General features: G+C 36.6%; 1 protein-coding gene across 1 annotated transcript in view; it reads left to right on the forward strand.

Moving 5' to 3' along the window:
- The first annotated feature begins 2087 nt into the window (after positions 1–2087).
- The window catches only part of LOC149202831 (translocon-associated protein beta (TRAPB) family protein), a 36274-nt gene continuing 25223 nt past the window's right edge, over positions 2088–13138 (forward strand). Inside the window, exon 1 of the mRNA XM_089403270.1 lies at positions 2088–2342. Within this exon, the coding sequence (XP_089259396.1) occupies positions 2170–2342 (173 nt within the window). The 5' untranslated portion in view covers positions 2088–2169. The remainder of the gene's footprint in view (positions 2343–13138) is intronic.

Raw genomic sequence — 13138 nt, forward strand, 5'->3', positions numbered from 1 at the left:
TTTTATTGCTTGATTACTTTAGGTATCACCACACTGCACTTCAGGCAACACCACACTACACTTCGGGTAACACCACACTACACTTCAGGAAGCACCACATTACACTTCAAGAAACACCACACTTGACTTCAGGAAACACCACACTGCACTTTAGGTGGCACCACACCGCACTTCAAGTAGCATCACACTCAAATGCAAGAAGCACCACACTACTAGACCTCCCACTAGTTCCTTCATTAGTTTGAACTAGTTTAATTGACTTTAACTCAGTTAGACTGATATAATTAATTACATCTCAAAATAAACTCAATCGGGGCTACTATAAAGTAGGAGACACTCTAAATGACTCAAGTTAGACCCTCAACTCGAATTAACTGAACCAACTAAGTCAAATTAACTTAGTTAACTCGTACAAGTTGTATTGTGACGTGGAATCACAATTTTTCTCCTAATTTAATTCAAGGACAAAATTAATTTAGGAATTTCTTGCTGCATTTTCAACATTGAGTGAATGCTACAAGAAGGAGATCAGTCCTGGAGCAGCTTGCACAAAGCCAACAAGACCATAGACCAAAACTTCTTGCATCTCTGGAATGAAGATTTGACCACCCCGAGACATCAAGAGGTCATTCTTGAGGTCTAGAGAAGTCACACCATCCATGGGGAGCAGATATTTTCAAAGACATATGTTTTTCACAACAAAACTAAATCCTTCGAGATTTCAAAATCGTAACTGTAGGCAATCGTGAAGATATTAATGGAAGCTCATTCTTTTATGACAAGATTTAAAACAATTTTGTGAAGCTTATGAATTATTGCAAGTGAAGCATCACTATATCCTTGGCTTTAATCAAACTGTAAAAGACAATCAAGAATTTCATGGAAAGCTCTTTTTAACAAGAAGATTTAAAACAACTTTATTTTGCTTAAGAATGATAGCAAGCGAGACATCACGACCCACCAGAGACAATTCAATTCTTGGCAATTTAGAACATGAGGAAAGCTATCGAACTTTAATGCTAAAAGATATTTCCCACGGAGCAACCCTAGAAACCCTAAAAGAATGCATAGTGACAAAGGCACGGTCCTAGCAGCGACCATCCCGTGCAAAAGACATATTCAAATTCACTTTTCTTCAAGTGTGAATCAAGCTCATGGTATTGAAAGCTTCAAAATCTTCGGAATGGCTTATCTAGTGTGAACACTAGTTGTCCATCAGATCTTCTTCCCCACAATCTAGGACATTCTAGGAGCGTGAAAGCGTTTTTGAAGGGAATACCTACTTAGCTATTTCTGTTAACACTACCACGGGAATCATCATCGCCGTCAGCCTTGTCACATCCTGTATATGACTAGTGACTAATCTTTTGTAACACGCAACATCTGCTCTTTGATCTTTTCGTGTTTTCTTTAAAAATCCTATCAGACATTAAGGTCCGAATCTGTGGGAACAATTCAAGACGATGGGTTCATAAATGTGCATCAGGATGATGGATTCATTGATCAAGGATGGAAACTCACTGCAAAACTTGCCCGAACGTGTCAAAATATTATTAGTGAACGTGTCAAAATATAATTGGGGTGAAGGGCGAAATTAAAGCTCTTTGATTAGGTGGACAAACAGTGTTTGCTGGCCCAACCTCACAAAGAAAACGCCTTTCAGCATAAAAATACTTAACCTACCAAATTACTCAATTTTCAAATTTAATATGTAATATCAAAATTTTTAAATAAAATAAATAAATAAAAATAAAATTATATAAATAAAATAAAATTATTAAAGTTTATAAATTAAATTAAATTAATATGGTTTAATATATATAATTATATTTAATAATATAATTTGAAATAAATTATAAATTTTTTGGTTACTTAAGATAAAATTCTAAATATATAAATAAATTTAACAAAACAAATTTAATAAATATTTTATTGTTTTGAATACGGTAACCAATATGAATTACATTTGTTATGAAATTAACCCCACTCGAACCCAAACAATTTAAAGTGTGCTATATTTTTTTCTTAAATATTAATATTAATTATTTAAATTTGCAATCGAAATTTTCCATCTTACTCTTTCCGCGTCTGGTTATATATTTCGTTCCTGGTGATCGTGGGGTGTTATTTTTTGTGCGAGATTTTGGAGTATCGTGGAAGCGTAGAATAATGGAGGGTTCAAGGCTTCTATGTCTGCTGCTGGCTTTTAGTGGCCTGCTTTGCGTAGCCTTGGCAGCAGAAACTCCATTCATGGTGGTACATAAGAAGGTCTCTTTGAGCAAAGTGAAACCTGATACAGAACGGGTTACAGTCTCCATCGATCTTTACAACAGAGGATCCACGTAAGATTTCAGTCAGCTTAGGACCTCATTTTTTTTCCTGTGTGTATTGAAATTATTCGGCGCGAAATTATTTGCTTAAATTTATTAAGAAAAACCTAGATCAGGGTTTGGATATGTATTTTTGGTTTTGTATTATTCACTGGTTAGATTTCTGGTTTGTTATATAACATGATGATTTATCTTATCGCAATAGGGCAAATATTGCCTTGTCAAATCTAGGAATCTGTTGATAAATTGTAGCTCGATTTCAACAGTCATTGAGACCCCTTTATCTAAGAAACTGTAGGTGGAGATGTTTATTTCGCCCAAGTCGCCTAAGACTTCATCCAACCATTTGAAATGGCTCCTTTGCACAGCTGAGATGGCCCGTGAGGGTGAATCATGTCTCTAAGGTATTTGAAACAGCCCCATTTAACGATCGAATCAAAATCTCTTTGACTGTATATAGGTTTTTGCATACCCAATTGTTTGAAATGCATAATAAATCAGAGTTTTCAGGCCAATTTATGCTCAAGCTATAACCTTCCCCAAGCTATGTCGCTAGGCTAGGGCACTAACAGGCGAGGTTGACCGTTGACCAATTAATTACGCATATGAAGGTCGTGTTATGAGTAACTGGAATCAAACCGCAACCGATGATTGGTAAACCTTGTTGCAGATGCCTTTAGATCCGAAGCATTTTTGTTCGTGGGCTGTACCAAGTGAATCTGGATGATCATTCCCCGAATATGCCCATGTTTCACTTACCAGGACATTGGATTTTCGGTCAACTAGAAGTCCTTTTTCTAAATTCCCAAGAAAGTCAAAACTGACTTTAGAGATTTTCAGGTTAGTTTTCCACTTGTTTTCTGGATGAATTGGTAATGCGTCTACTTATGAAACAGATAACATTTTAGATATCTGTTTCCCAAATAGAAGCACTCGCCCTTCCGTATTTGTTTCTTAAAAAACTCTGGCAATTTTTTGAGATTGGTAAGTTGTCGTGGTTCTAGTAGGTGGCAAAATTTTGATGGCCTTCTCCCTGGTACCTGACTCATACTCATATAACCTTTTTTCCTGCCACTTTGATGGGTTGCAAGTTTGGAACTGGCAAGTGCTATCGCCTTGTGATTTGTCACAGATCTTGTTCATATAATTCATATGAATTATGAACCGTTGTTGTTTCTTCCAATCATGATGCCTGACTATTTTATTTATTTATTTTACTGTTGCATCTGATGTTTGTCATTGCTGTCACAATTATTACTATATATAGAGTCTCGTCGTTGTATAATAGCACTCGTCCTTCCATATTTTTAAAAAATTTCTATGGCTTTTTTGAGATTGGTAAGTTCTCGTGGTTCTAGTAGGTGGCAATTTTTTGACGGTCTTCTCTATATTACCCGAATCATACTCACGTGGGTGTTTTTTCCCCTACTTTGATGGGTTGCAACTGACAAGTACTATCACTTTGTGATTTGCCACAGTTCTTTTTCATATATTGCATATGAACTATGAAGCAATGTTGTTTCTTCCAATCATGGTGCATGGCCATTTTCCTTGTTACACTGTTGGATCTGATGTTTGTCATTACTGTCAGAATTGTTATTATCTATCAAGTCTGGATGATGTTGCACAATAGCGTTACCTGCTTTTCTTCTGCAAGTATTGTCCTTGTCAAAATCTACAATATTGCTCTGGTTGTGCAACCTTGCTTTCAGGCCCCTTAATTTCCTGGTGCATTTGTTTCTTTTGCAAAAACGTATAACTACCTTTGCAGTTTACTTGTTCAAGACTTTTTCTGTTTGGTAGGCTTATATAGCCGTATTTGTACTGCGGTTGTCTTGTCAATGTTATATTCTTTGTGTCTGGATCATCCAACATTGTTAGTTTGTGGTTTCCTTATTGATCCCTGCCGCAAAGTTTTCTGACCACAGCCACCACACCTTTAGTGGCTATGATGTTTTTCATGGCTGACCTCATCCAGATTTCAAACTTGCTGTAAAAGTCTCTTCTTTACTTTCTTCCAGCAAATATTACTTTTGAAAGCAACTAACCATGGCTTGTATAGTTCCCTTTATCCAAATCCACTATGCAGTTGTTCTTTGCCTTTTTGACTTGTAGTTTTTGCTCCTCTAAATGAGTGTCTTTATGTTCTATGCTCTCCTAAAAGGCCAGGTTGACTGATTAATTACACATATGAAGGTTGACTGATTAATTACTGCTTAGTAAACCTTGTTGCAGAGGCCTTTAGATCTGAAGCTTCTGGTTCTTGGTTTGTATTGTGTGAATCTGGATGATCATTCCTTGAAAATGCCTATGTTTTGCTTACCAGGACCTTGGATTTGGGGTCAATTTGAAGTCCTTTCTCCAAAATCTCAAGGAAGTGAAAAAATGGTTTTAGAAAATTTCACGTTATTTTTCTACTTTTTATCTGGATGAAGTGATTATGGCTCTATTTAGGAAGCAAATAACATTTTAGATGTCTGTTTCCTAAATAGAACCACCTTTCTATTTTTGTTTCTCAAAAATTTCAATGTCTTTTAAGTTTTTTGAGATTTTGAGAAGATACTTAGGCGAAAATCACATAGAGATACTTTTGTCGACGCGTTTCGAACCAACCAGTGTGGTTCATCGTCAAGACAGGTTGAATGAGCAAGATCTGCTCATTCAACTTGTCCTGACGATGAACCACATTGGTTGGTTCGAAACGCGTCGACAAAAGTATCTCTATGTGATTTTCGCCGAAGTATCTTCTCAAAATTGATATGGATCACAGAAGCCTAAATTCAATTTTTTGAGATTGTCAAGTTCTAGCAGTTCTATAGTTGACAAATTTCCCATGGCTTTCTATGGTTTTTTCTCCACTATCTGAGCCATACTAATGGTGACTATTTTTTCTTGCACTTTGATGCATTGCAACTTGCAAGTACTACCATCTTGTGATTGGCCACATATCTTATTTGTACATTTCATATGAACTATTAACCATTGTTGTTGTTTCTTCCAATCATGGCACATGACTAATTTCTTGTTACACTGTTGCATCTGATGTTTGTCGTTGCTGTCACAATTGTTATTGTCTCGAGTCTCAACGATTTGCTTAATAGCATGGCCTGCATTTCTTTTGCAGGTGCTTCCCTTGTAAAATATACAGTAATACGTTGGTTGAGCTTAATTTCCTTTCATTTGTTTCTTTTGCAAAAACATATAACTACTATTACAGTTCAATTGTTCAAGTCTGTTTTCTGTTTTGTATTGAAAAATGAAATTAAATCAGACAAATATATAAACAACACATAATAAACCAGACACAAAATATTGGCGGAAAACACTGAAGCCTCATGCTTCCTCAGGTATTCTCTCTCATTTTCATTAAAATAATTGAATATAGTGTTACAAATAAATAGATGAGAGACAATGTTCTCAAGATAGCGCGTGCTATCTTAGACACCTTTGGTTGAGATAATTTCTCACCAGATACACCAATATAGGAGTTATCTAAACTAACTCCTATCTTAGAGGAACAACCCAAGAGTTAGGAACAAATTCCTAACTTGGAATATTTAATTTATTTATTTATTTTTGGATTTATTATTGTTTTGTGAGAGAGGCTAACATTCCCCCCCCTCAATGATAAATCCAAAATAAGAATGAGGAACCATCTTCCAAGTTCTCATGTTGATCCTCAAAAACATTGCTTGAAAAAACCGCCAAAACTGCATGCTGAAGAAACTGCAATATGAAGAGACTGAGTCAGCTGCATTATTGATTCATCTCTGATTGACGCTTGACAACTGCATCACATGCCAAGCCGCAAAAGGATCCAACTATCCTTTGCTTGAAAACAGCATTCGGTGTCCATTGACACAATTTGATGAACACCCACTGGCGTATTTGCTGATGATGATCGCCCATTGGTTGATGATGTCGAAAAACAACTCAATGTTGCTTTTGCTATGATGAAAGCTGCTCACTGTTGCTGGCCACTGGCGAATTTGCTGATGCTCACTGTTGAAAAATGCCCACTGGCTGATGAAGATGCCCACTGGTTGCATCGCTGATGTTGTCGAGACTTTTAGTCTGACAACCACTTGTCAATTTCATTGACATTTCCCCCCTTTGTCAGCTGAAAGGAGAGACAATCTTCTCCGAAATATATTTGAACTCCCCCCCTTCAGGTGTAGGAGAGTTTCACTGTTGTACTCCCTCGTTCAATTGCATGAGAGTACCATCATCGGTTCACTGCTGGCTGCACTATGTGTGATTGTAGTCGGTTGTAGAACCGAGACAATATTTTGACTGTGGATGACCATACCCATGGATCGATCCATTCATAATGTATCTTCAATCTGGCTGATTTTCGTTGGTTGCGACATCTTTCTGAGGAATGATTCTACTTGCCACAATGGTGATAAGGATGGAGATCAAAACACTGATCTTCCATATGATCGGTTCTTTGACAATGAGAACACTTCGGTTGGACTTCAACTTCAGGTTGCGTGCAATTTTGTTTGTCTGCAACTTTCTCAGAACCTGCTGAGGTGAGTTGTGCAAGAAATCCTGCACTGACGAACTTAATTGGCTTGGAATAATCTGGGATATGTAAGTTGGTGTCATCAGAGACATATCCTAAGCCTCGTCGATTCTTGTTATTTTGAATTTCTTCCCAGGGCTTGATGATGGGTTTGGAAGAAATTTGAACTGGAACAACTTCAACACTTGAAGCTGTTGGGATGAATGACTTATCATCTGGATGGTTCAAAGACTTGAAAGTATCACTCTTTTCTTGCAATTCATTCCTTTGAAGTTGCGACTCGAGTTGAAGAAACTCAATGGTTTCATGTGTTTGTCGTAGATGCCGTGAAAGATTAGCAAGAATTTCTTTGTTGATGTGCACCATGTCTTCATCACTGGAGATGATCAAACTGTGAAGAATGTTTAACAACTGAATATGTTGCGCCATCTGAACTTGTTCACTTGCCTTACTTGATGACTTCACGCTCACTTGAAGGAATAGCCACACTTGCTTGATGTCGATCTCAACTTGCTTGATTGGTGTTAGAGTTGAACTTGTTTGGTTGCTTTGATGGTTGTTGCAATGAACTTCACTCTGGCTTGCTTGAAGGTTTGAACTTTGTACTGTCTTGACGCAAATTGCTTGAATGAATACTCACGCTTGCTTGCAGGAGATGTGAACTTGTTGCTTGTTTGCTTTAGAGTTAAAATTCGTGCATTCACTTGATTCTGCTTAAAGGAAGGGTGTCGAACACTGTCGAAAATGCACCCAAAAAACGCTTAATGATTTAATGACTCACTACAATGAATTCAATTTGACTCAATTCAAGACTTGGGTGTCGGTTTCAACCGAGAATGCACCCTTACAATTCAATGTAATTTGAGTTTGATTACAAGTTCAATAATGTTGATGTAGACTGTGCTCTGAAACGTTGAAGTTTACAGATTCATTAACTTGATTGTAGTGATGTAGACTTTGCTTTGAAATGCTGGAGTTTGCAGATTCATGAACTTGATTGTATTTGAGTGAATTTGTTTGTTGAGGTAGAATGCTGATGTTGAAAACTTTGATTATTTGTTGTAGTGACACAAATGCATATGTTGAGCTTAATTATCCTTCCTTGCAGCTATTACGTTATAGGTGTTGTGCTTGCTTGCATTGAACTTTATGTGTGTCAAATGAGATCATTTATGTGTCAAAACTAGACAAAAAGCAACAACATGAAGCATGCACTATCATCAACACACTCTTCGTGTACCTAAGATCCTCTTATTCAATTTCGGGTGGATTTAGGACACAAACACCACAAAAAAAATGTCTTTATTAAATAGTGAATTACATCAACCTTCACCTTCACACAACCCCTTGTCTTCAAAAATAAAAGTATACTCTGCTAAAAAGCTTTCTTCAAAAATACAACGATGAGCTTCCTTTTTTAAAAATCTTCACTTATCACTCCAAAATTACAAAATATGCACCTTATGCAATAATCCTCTTTCCTATTCCAGTCCTTATATCTCCCAAAATTATCCACCACTTATCACTCCAAAAAAGTTTTACAAATTTAAAGTCACAGCTTATCACTCCATTACGAAAACATCCCTTAAAAGAATTTCATGAATTCCCTTTTAAAGAAGTGAATTAAAAAGTGAATGAATTTCATGAAGTTCCTTTTTGAATGAAGTGAATTAAAAAGTGAACTTTATGGATTCACTTTAAAAATGAAAGATCTCCTTTAACAAAGTCAAATCACTTTTTAAAAAAAAATTCATGTGGAGAAGTTACGTAGAACAACATGAAAAATTTCAACGCACATCATTTTGGTCATTTTGCAGAGAGAAAAAAATTACCCATTCGAAATTGTAAGTGAAGACTGCCCTTTAAGCTGGCACAAAGCACTGAAAACCTCCAAGCTGGCTCAACGCACTCCATTTTGAAAGCTAATTCATAAAATTACTATTTTTTTTTCAACGCTTCACTTGATCTGAGAAAATTGGGTAAGATCTGCACAATGGTTACTGATATGTAGCTTCCATGGGTAATGTGGATCTTGCCAATCACAGTAATTCCGGGGTCTCCTTAATGGTTCGATCTCATCTGCAGCAATTAAGTGGTCTCTTCAATGATTTTGATTTCATTTGCAGCAATTTCGTGGTGGAATTTTCTTCAACAATTGTTTCAGGTGAGCCACACTCCATAAACAGAAGAAATTGAAGGAAGCCGTATAATTTTGTTCAAGAAAACTATTGGAAATGTCAAAGTCAATACTACAGCTCGTTGGGCAAAAATGATTAACAAATGTGGCTGTAGTTCGCTTGAAGAAACACAAAAATACGAATTCTGGTGCGCACTTTCCAGTTTATCGGCCTTGGCTCTGGTGATCAACTTTATCAATTGTTTGCGCATGTGGTTGCAACTTATTTCTGTTAGGCAGAGTAACCACCAGCCGTGAAGTCACTAGACCTCCCCACACAGTCTCATCATGGAAGAAACAGAGTTGTTACTGACTATGGTAATAGTGCAATAACCGATGCAAAGAAATCTTTATATGCAGTGAAGATTGGCTTGATTCAAAAGCTCAAATCAGGAGCGTAGGCGGGCAAAGTAGAACAAAGGCAGCGACGAGAGTAGAAGGTTGAAATATGCCAATAGTGAACATGGAATCTCGAGATTTAAAAAATTGATAAATTTCTTTTCCTATTATAATGAGCTAAACAAATTGCATACCAATTGACTGTTTGGTAGAATTTTCCAAAAGCCTGCGTAGCTGAAATCTCCACCTTTGCATCATCTGCATTGTTGTAGCTCCTATACGCAGTTCTTTGTTGCACGCTCTTCATTGCAAGGTATACACAGCTCTTCCATTCAGCTTTCAAAAAACTTCCACAATACCCTGCAGTCGCGTGTTTCTATGCACTGCACAATATTCACAAGCCGCAGTAGAAACTCCATACACCAGCTATCGAGCCCTCTACTAAAAGTTTCGAAGGACTGCTCAACACCGTATAAACTCTGATGGTGCATGCATCAGTTTGATTTTAAGCCATTTTCGTGCCTCGCTTTGCAAAACCCAAGCCGAACAGAGCACATTGCAGGTTTTGAACGCTGATGAACTAGAATAATGGGTTACACATATTTTCCAGCGTTTATGAACGATAATTTCGCTTGTATGTACAAACAGAAAAATATTTAGACATTTCAAGTTTGGCTCATTAGATTTGAAATTGTCTTGAGAAACCTAGTGCAACCGAGCTGTGGTTTTGATCGCATTACAGAAATAAATTTGTTCCAAATAGAGCAGTAACTCTGCAAACACAGGCCTTTCGCTTCTGTGATCTCCACCTCTCATCAAAAAAGAATTCCATGCACTGGTAATTCCACAACTATTTCACACAGCGAAACTATACACACACTTACAATATTCCATGGAAACTACCATGGAATGATCAGACACCAAATACCTTAGCTCTGATACCACATATTGAAAAATAAAATTAACTCAGACAAATATATAAACAACACATAATAAACCAGACACAAAATATTGGCAGAAAACACTGAAGCCTCATGCTTCCTCAGGTATTCTCTCTCATTTTCATTAAAATAATTGAATATAGTGTTACAAATAAATAGATGAGAGACAGTGTTCTCAAGATAGTGTGTGCTATCTTAGACACCTTTGGTTGAGATAATTTCTCACCAGACACAAACCAATATAGGAGTTACCTAAACTAACTCCTATCTTAGAGGAACAACCCAAGAGTTAGGCACAAATTCCTAACTTGGAATATTTAATTTATTTATTTATTTTTGGATTTATTATTGTTTTGTGAGAGGCTAACATTTTGTAGGCTTATCTATCTCTATATATACTGGAGTTGTCTTTTCAATGTCATATCTGTTTGTATTTGGATGATCCAACATTGTTAAATTGTCATTTTCTTATTGGTCCCTGCTGCAAGGCTTTATTACCTCAACCACTGCACCTTGAGTAGTTGTGATGGTTTCCACGTCTGACCTCGTCCAAGCATGCAGTAAAAGTGTCTTCTTTACTTTCTTACACAAAGTATTACTTTTGCAAGTAACTAACTATGGCTGGCATAATTGCCTTTATCCAATTCCACTATGAAGTTGTTTGCTTCTAAAATGAGGGTTTCTATACCTGATTTTGTCTAACTAGAGAACTCTTCGTCCTTTATTCTTCAAGGTAAATCAAATGTTGTTGATTTTCATTATTTCCTTGTCTTGACTTTTATTTGTACACAGATTGAGTAGCAATGGGGTTATTTTTTGTTGCCTTTACATTTTTGTTTGGTTTAATACTAGGTATGTTTGTTCCTAATTCTCTTTCAGATGTGGCACTTATAATCAAATTTCACCCCTGTAGTTGTGGCCATGATGTTCTAACCTCTTATTATGATGTGTTGTATGAAATCACTTTTGATAGAAAACTCTCTTTTTGTTTAATATTTTCAGTTTCTTATTTCCAAATACTAAAGAACCAATTTTCTGCATGAACATTCCAAAAGAGTGGTATAAATATATCAAGGCACTCGATAACTGCTGAAGTCTATCTCAAGTACAAGTATCTTGCCATTGACAGTATAAGTCTGTCAAAACAATAGCTTGATTTTGTTTCCTACAAAAGTGCGGCCCTCCTTAGATGTTGGCAGAAAGTAAACCCAAAGGTACCTAGACTTTTCAGTTTGGAATTAGAAACCTAGTAGAGATTCACTGGTTGAATTTTCAGTTAATTGATTCAATCTTCCATATTACTCGATGAAGCCTCTTGGAGTCTGCTTTGATATGGGAATTATCAGCTTCTGTAGATTTGCTGGAACTGTCCTAGTGTTTCTTGTACATGTAATGCACAAGAAGAGTTCTTTGTGATTACATTAATAAAAATGACATAGATACATAGCTGTTTGTTTGAGGCGCTTTATTACTAACCATGTAAAAATTTATGTTTTCCCACCCCGGTTTTTAGTTTCACCTTATTTCTCCCATATAGTTAAATGCCCATTCCCATATCCATACATTTAACACTGAAAAAATAAATTTTTGCTGACAACACAAATTCTGGAAATTTTACAGAATGCTGAAAAATGCAGAAATAAAATTCAGCAGTTACAAATAGCCATTAAAACACATTTAAACACAAAGATTTTTGGTCAAGGTGACCTTGGAAAAACCCCCTACAACTCTTGGGAAAAACCAGTTCGAGAGCTCTTCTTTATTTATGAAAATTGCCTTTTTATAGTGAGAAATATTCAGCAAAAAGTCAGCAAGCAAATTTACAACTTATCTCTTTTCCTGTGTTTCACAACAATCTGGAAATTACAGCAAACAGGACAGCAATAAATGCTGTACGACCTCCTCGACTTTTGTGCCCACTTTTAGCATTAAATGCTGCTGTACGGCCAGCATTAAATGCGCTGTACGGACTGCAATAAATGCGCTGTACGACCCTCGTTTTGCATGCAAAAAGACCAACAAACTGCTCCTCGATTTTTGTGCAAACCACTCCTCGAAAATCGTGCCAAAATCTGCCTTTCACTGTGTGCTGAATTAGTTGTACAAATCTGCTTAACTGCTGCCTTGGAATGCGTGCCAAGCTGCTGTCTCCTTCTCCTCCCTGCTCAGAAATCTCTCTTGCTCTCTTGCTCTCCTTCTCCCAATCTGCTCATGAAAGAATGAATGACCTTTCCTCCTTTAATCTAACCCTAAGTGACTTTTGGGTGATCCCTAAATCCAATGGCTGAAATAGATTGAGATCTATGGCTGAGATTAAATGCTCATTTAAATCTCACTTTCTATTTTTTTAATTCACCCCACTTTAATAAAGACCCACTTAGTCATTTATTTCCAAAGTCACTTTTCCTTTCTAATTTTTCATTGACTTTATAAAAGTCACTTTAAAATTAGACTTTAGTAACTTTATCACTTAAAGTCACTTTTAAATTAGATTTAACTTTATAAAAATTATAAAGTCACTTTAGGAGAAAAATTAATTTCTTTTGGACACTTTTCCCTAGGCCAAAGATCAAAGCCTTAGGGAACCACCTGTCCTCCGGTACCAAATTTCAACACTCCCTCTTATCGAGGAAGGTGTTCCTCACCACACCCATCTTGTTCCTGAAGTAGTCATGCTTGCCCCGTGGTAAGGCTTTGGTAAGAATATCTGCAACCTGCTTATCAGTGGGAATATACTCAAGCTTCATAGCGCCCTTCTGAACACAGTCTTTGATGAAATGATATTTGATCCCGATATGCTTTGACCTGTCATGAAATACTGGAT

The sequence above is a fragment of the Pinus tabuliformis genome, chromosome 2_1 (assembly GCF_031772625.1).
Source record: "Pinus tabuliformis cultivar Carrire ecotype Pingquan chromosome 2_1, CPIR1, whole genome shotgun sequence".
Taxonomy (NCBI): Eukaryota; Viridiplantae; Streptophyta; class Pinopsida; order Pinales; family Pinaceae; genus Pinus; species Pinus tabuliformis.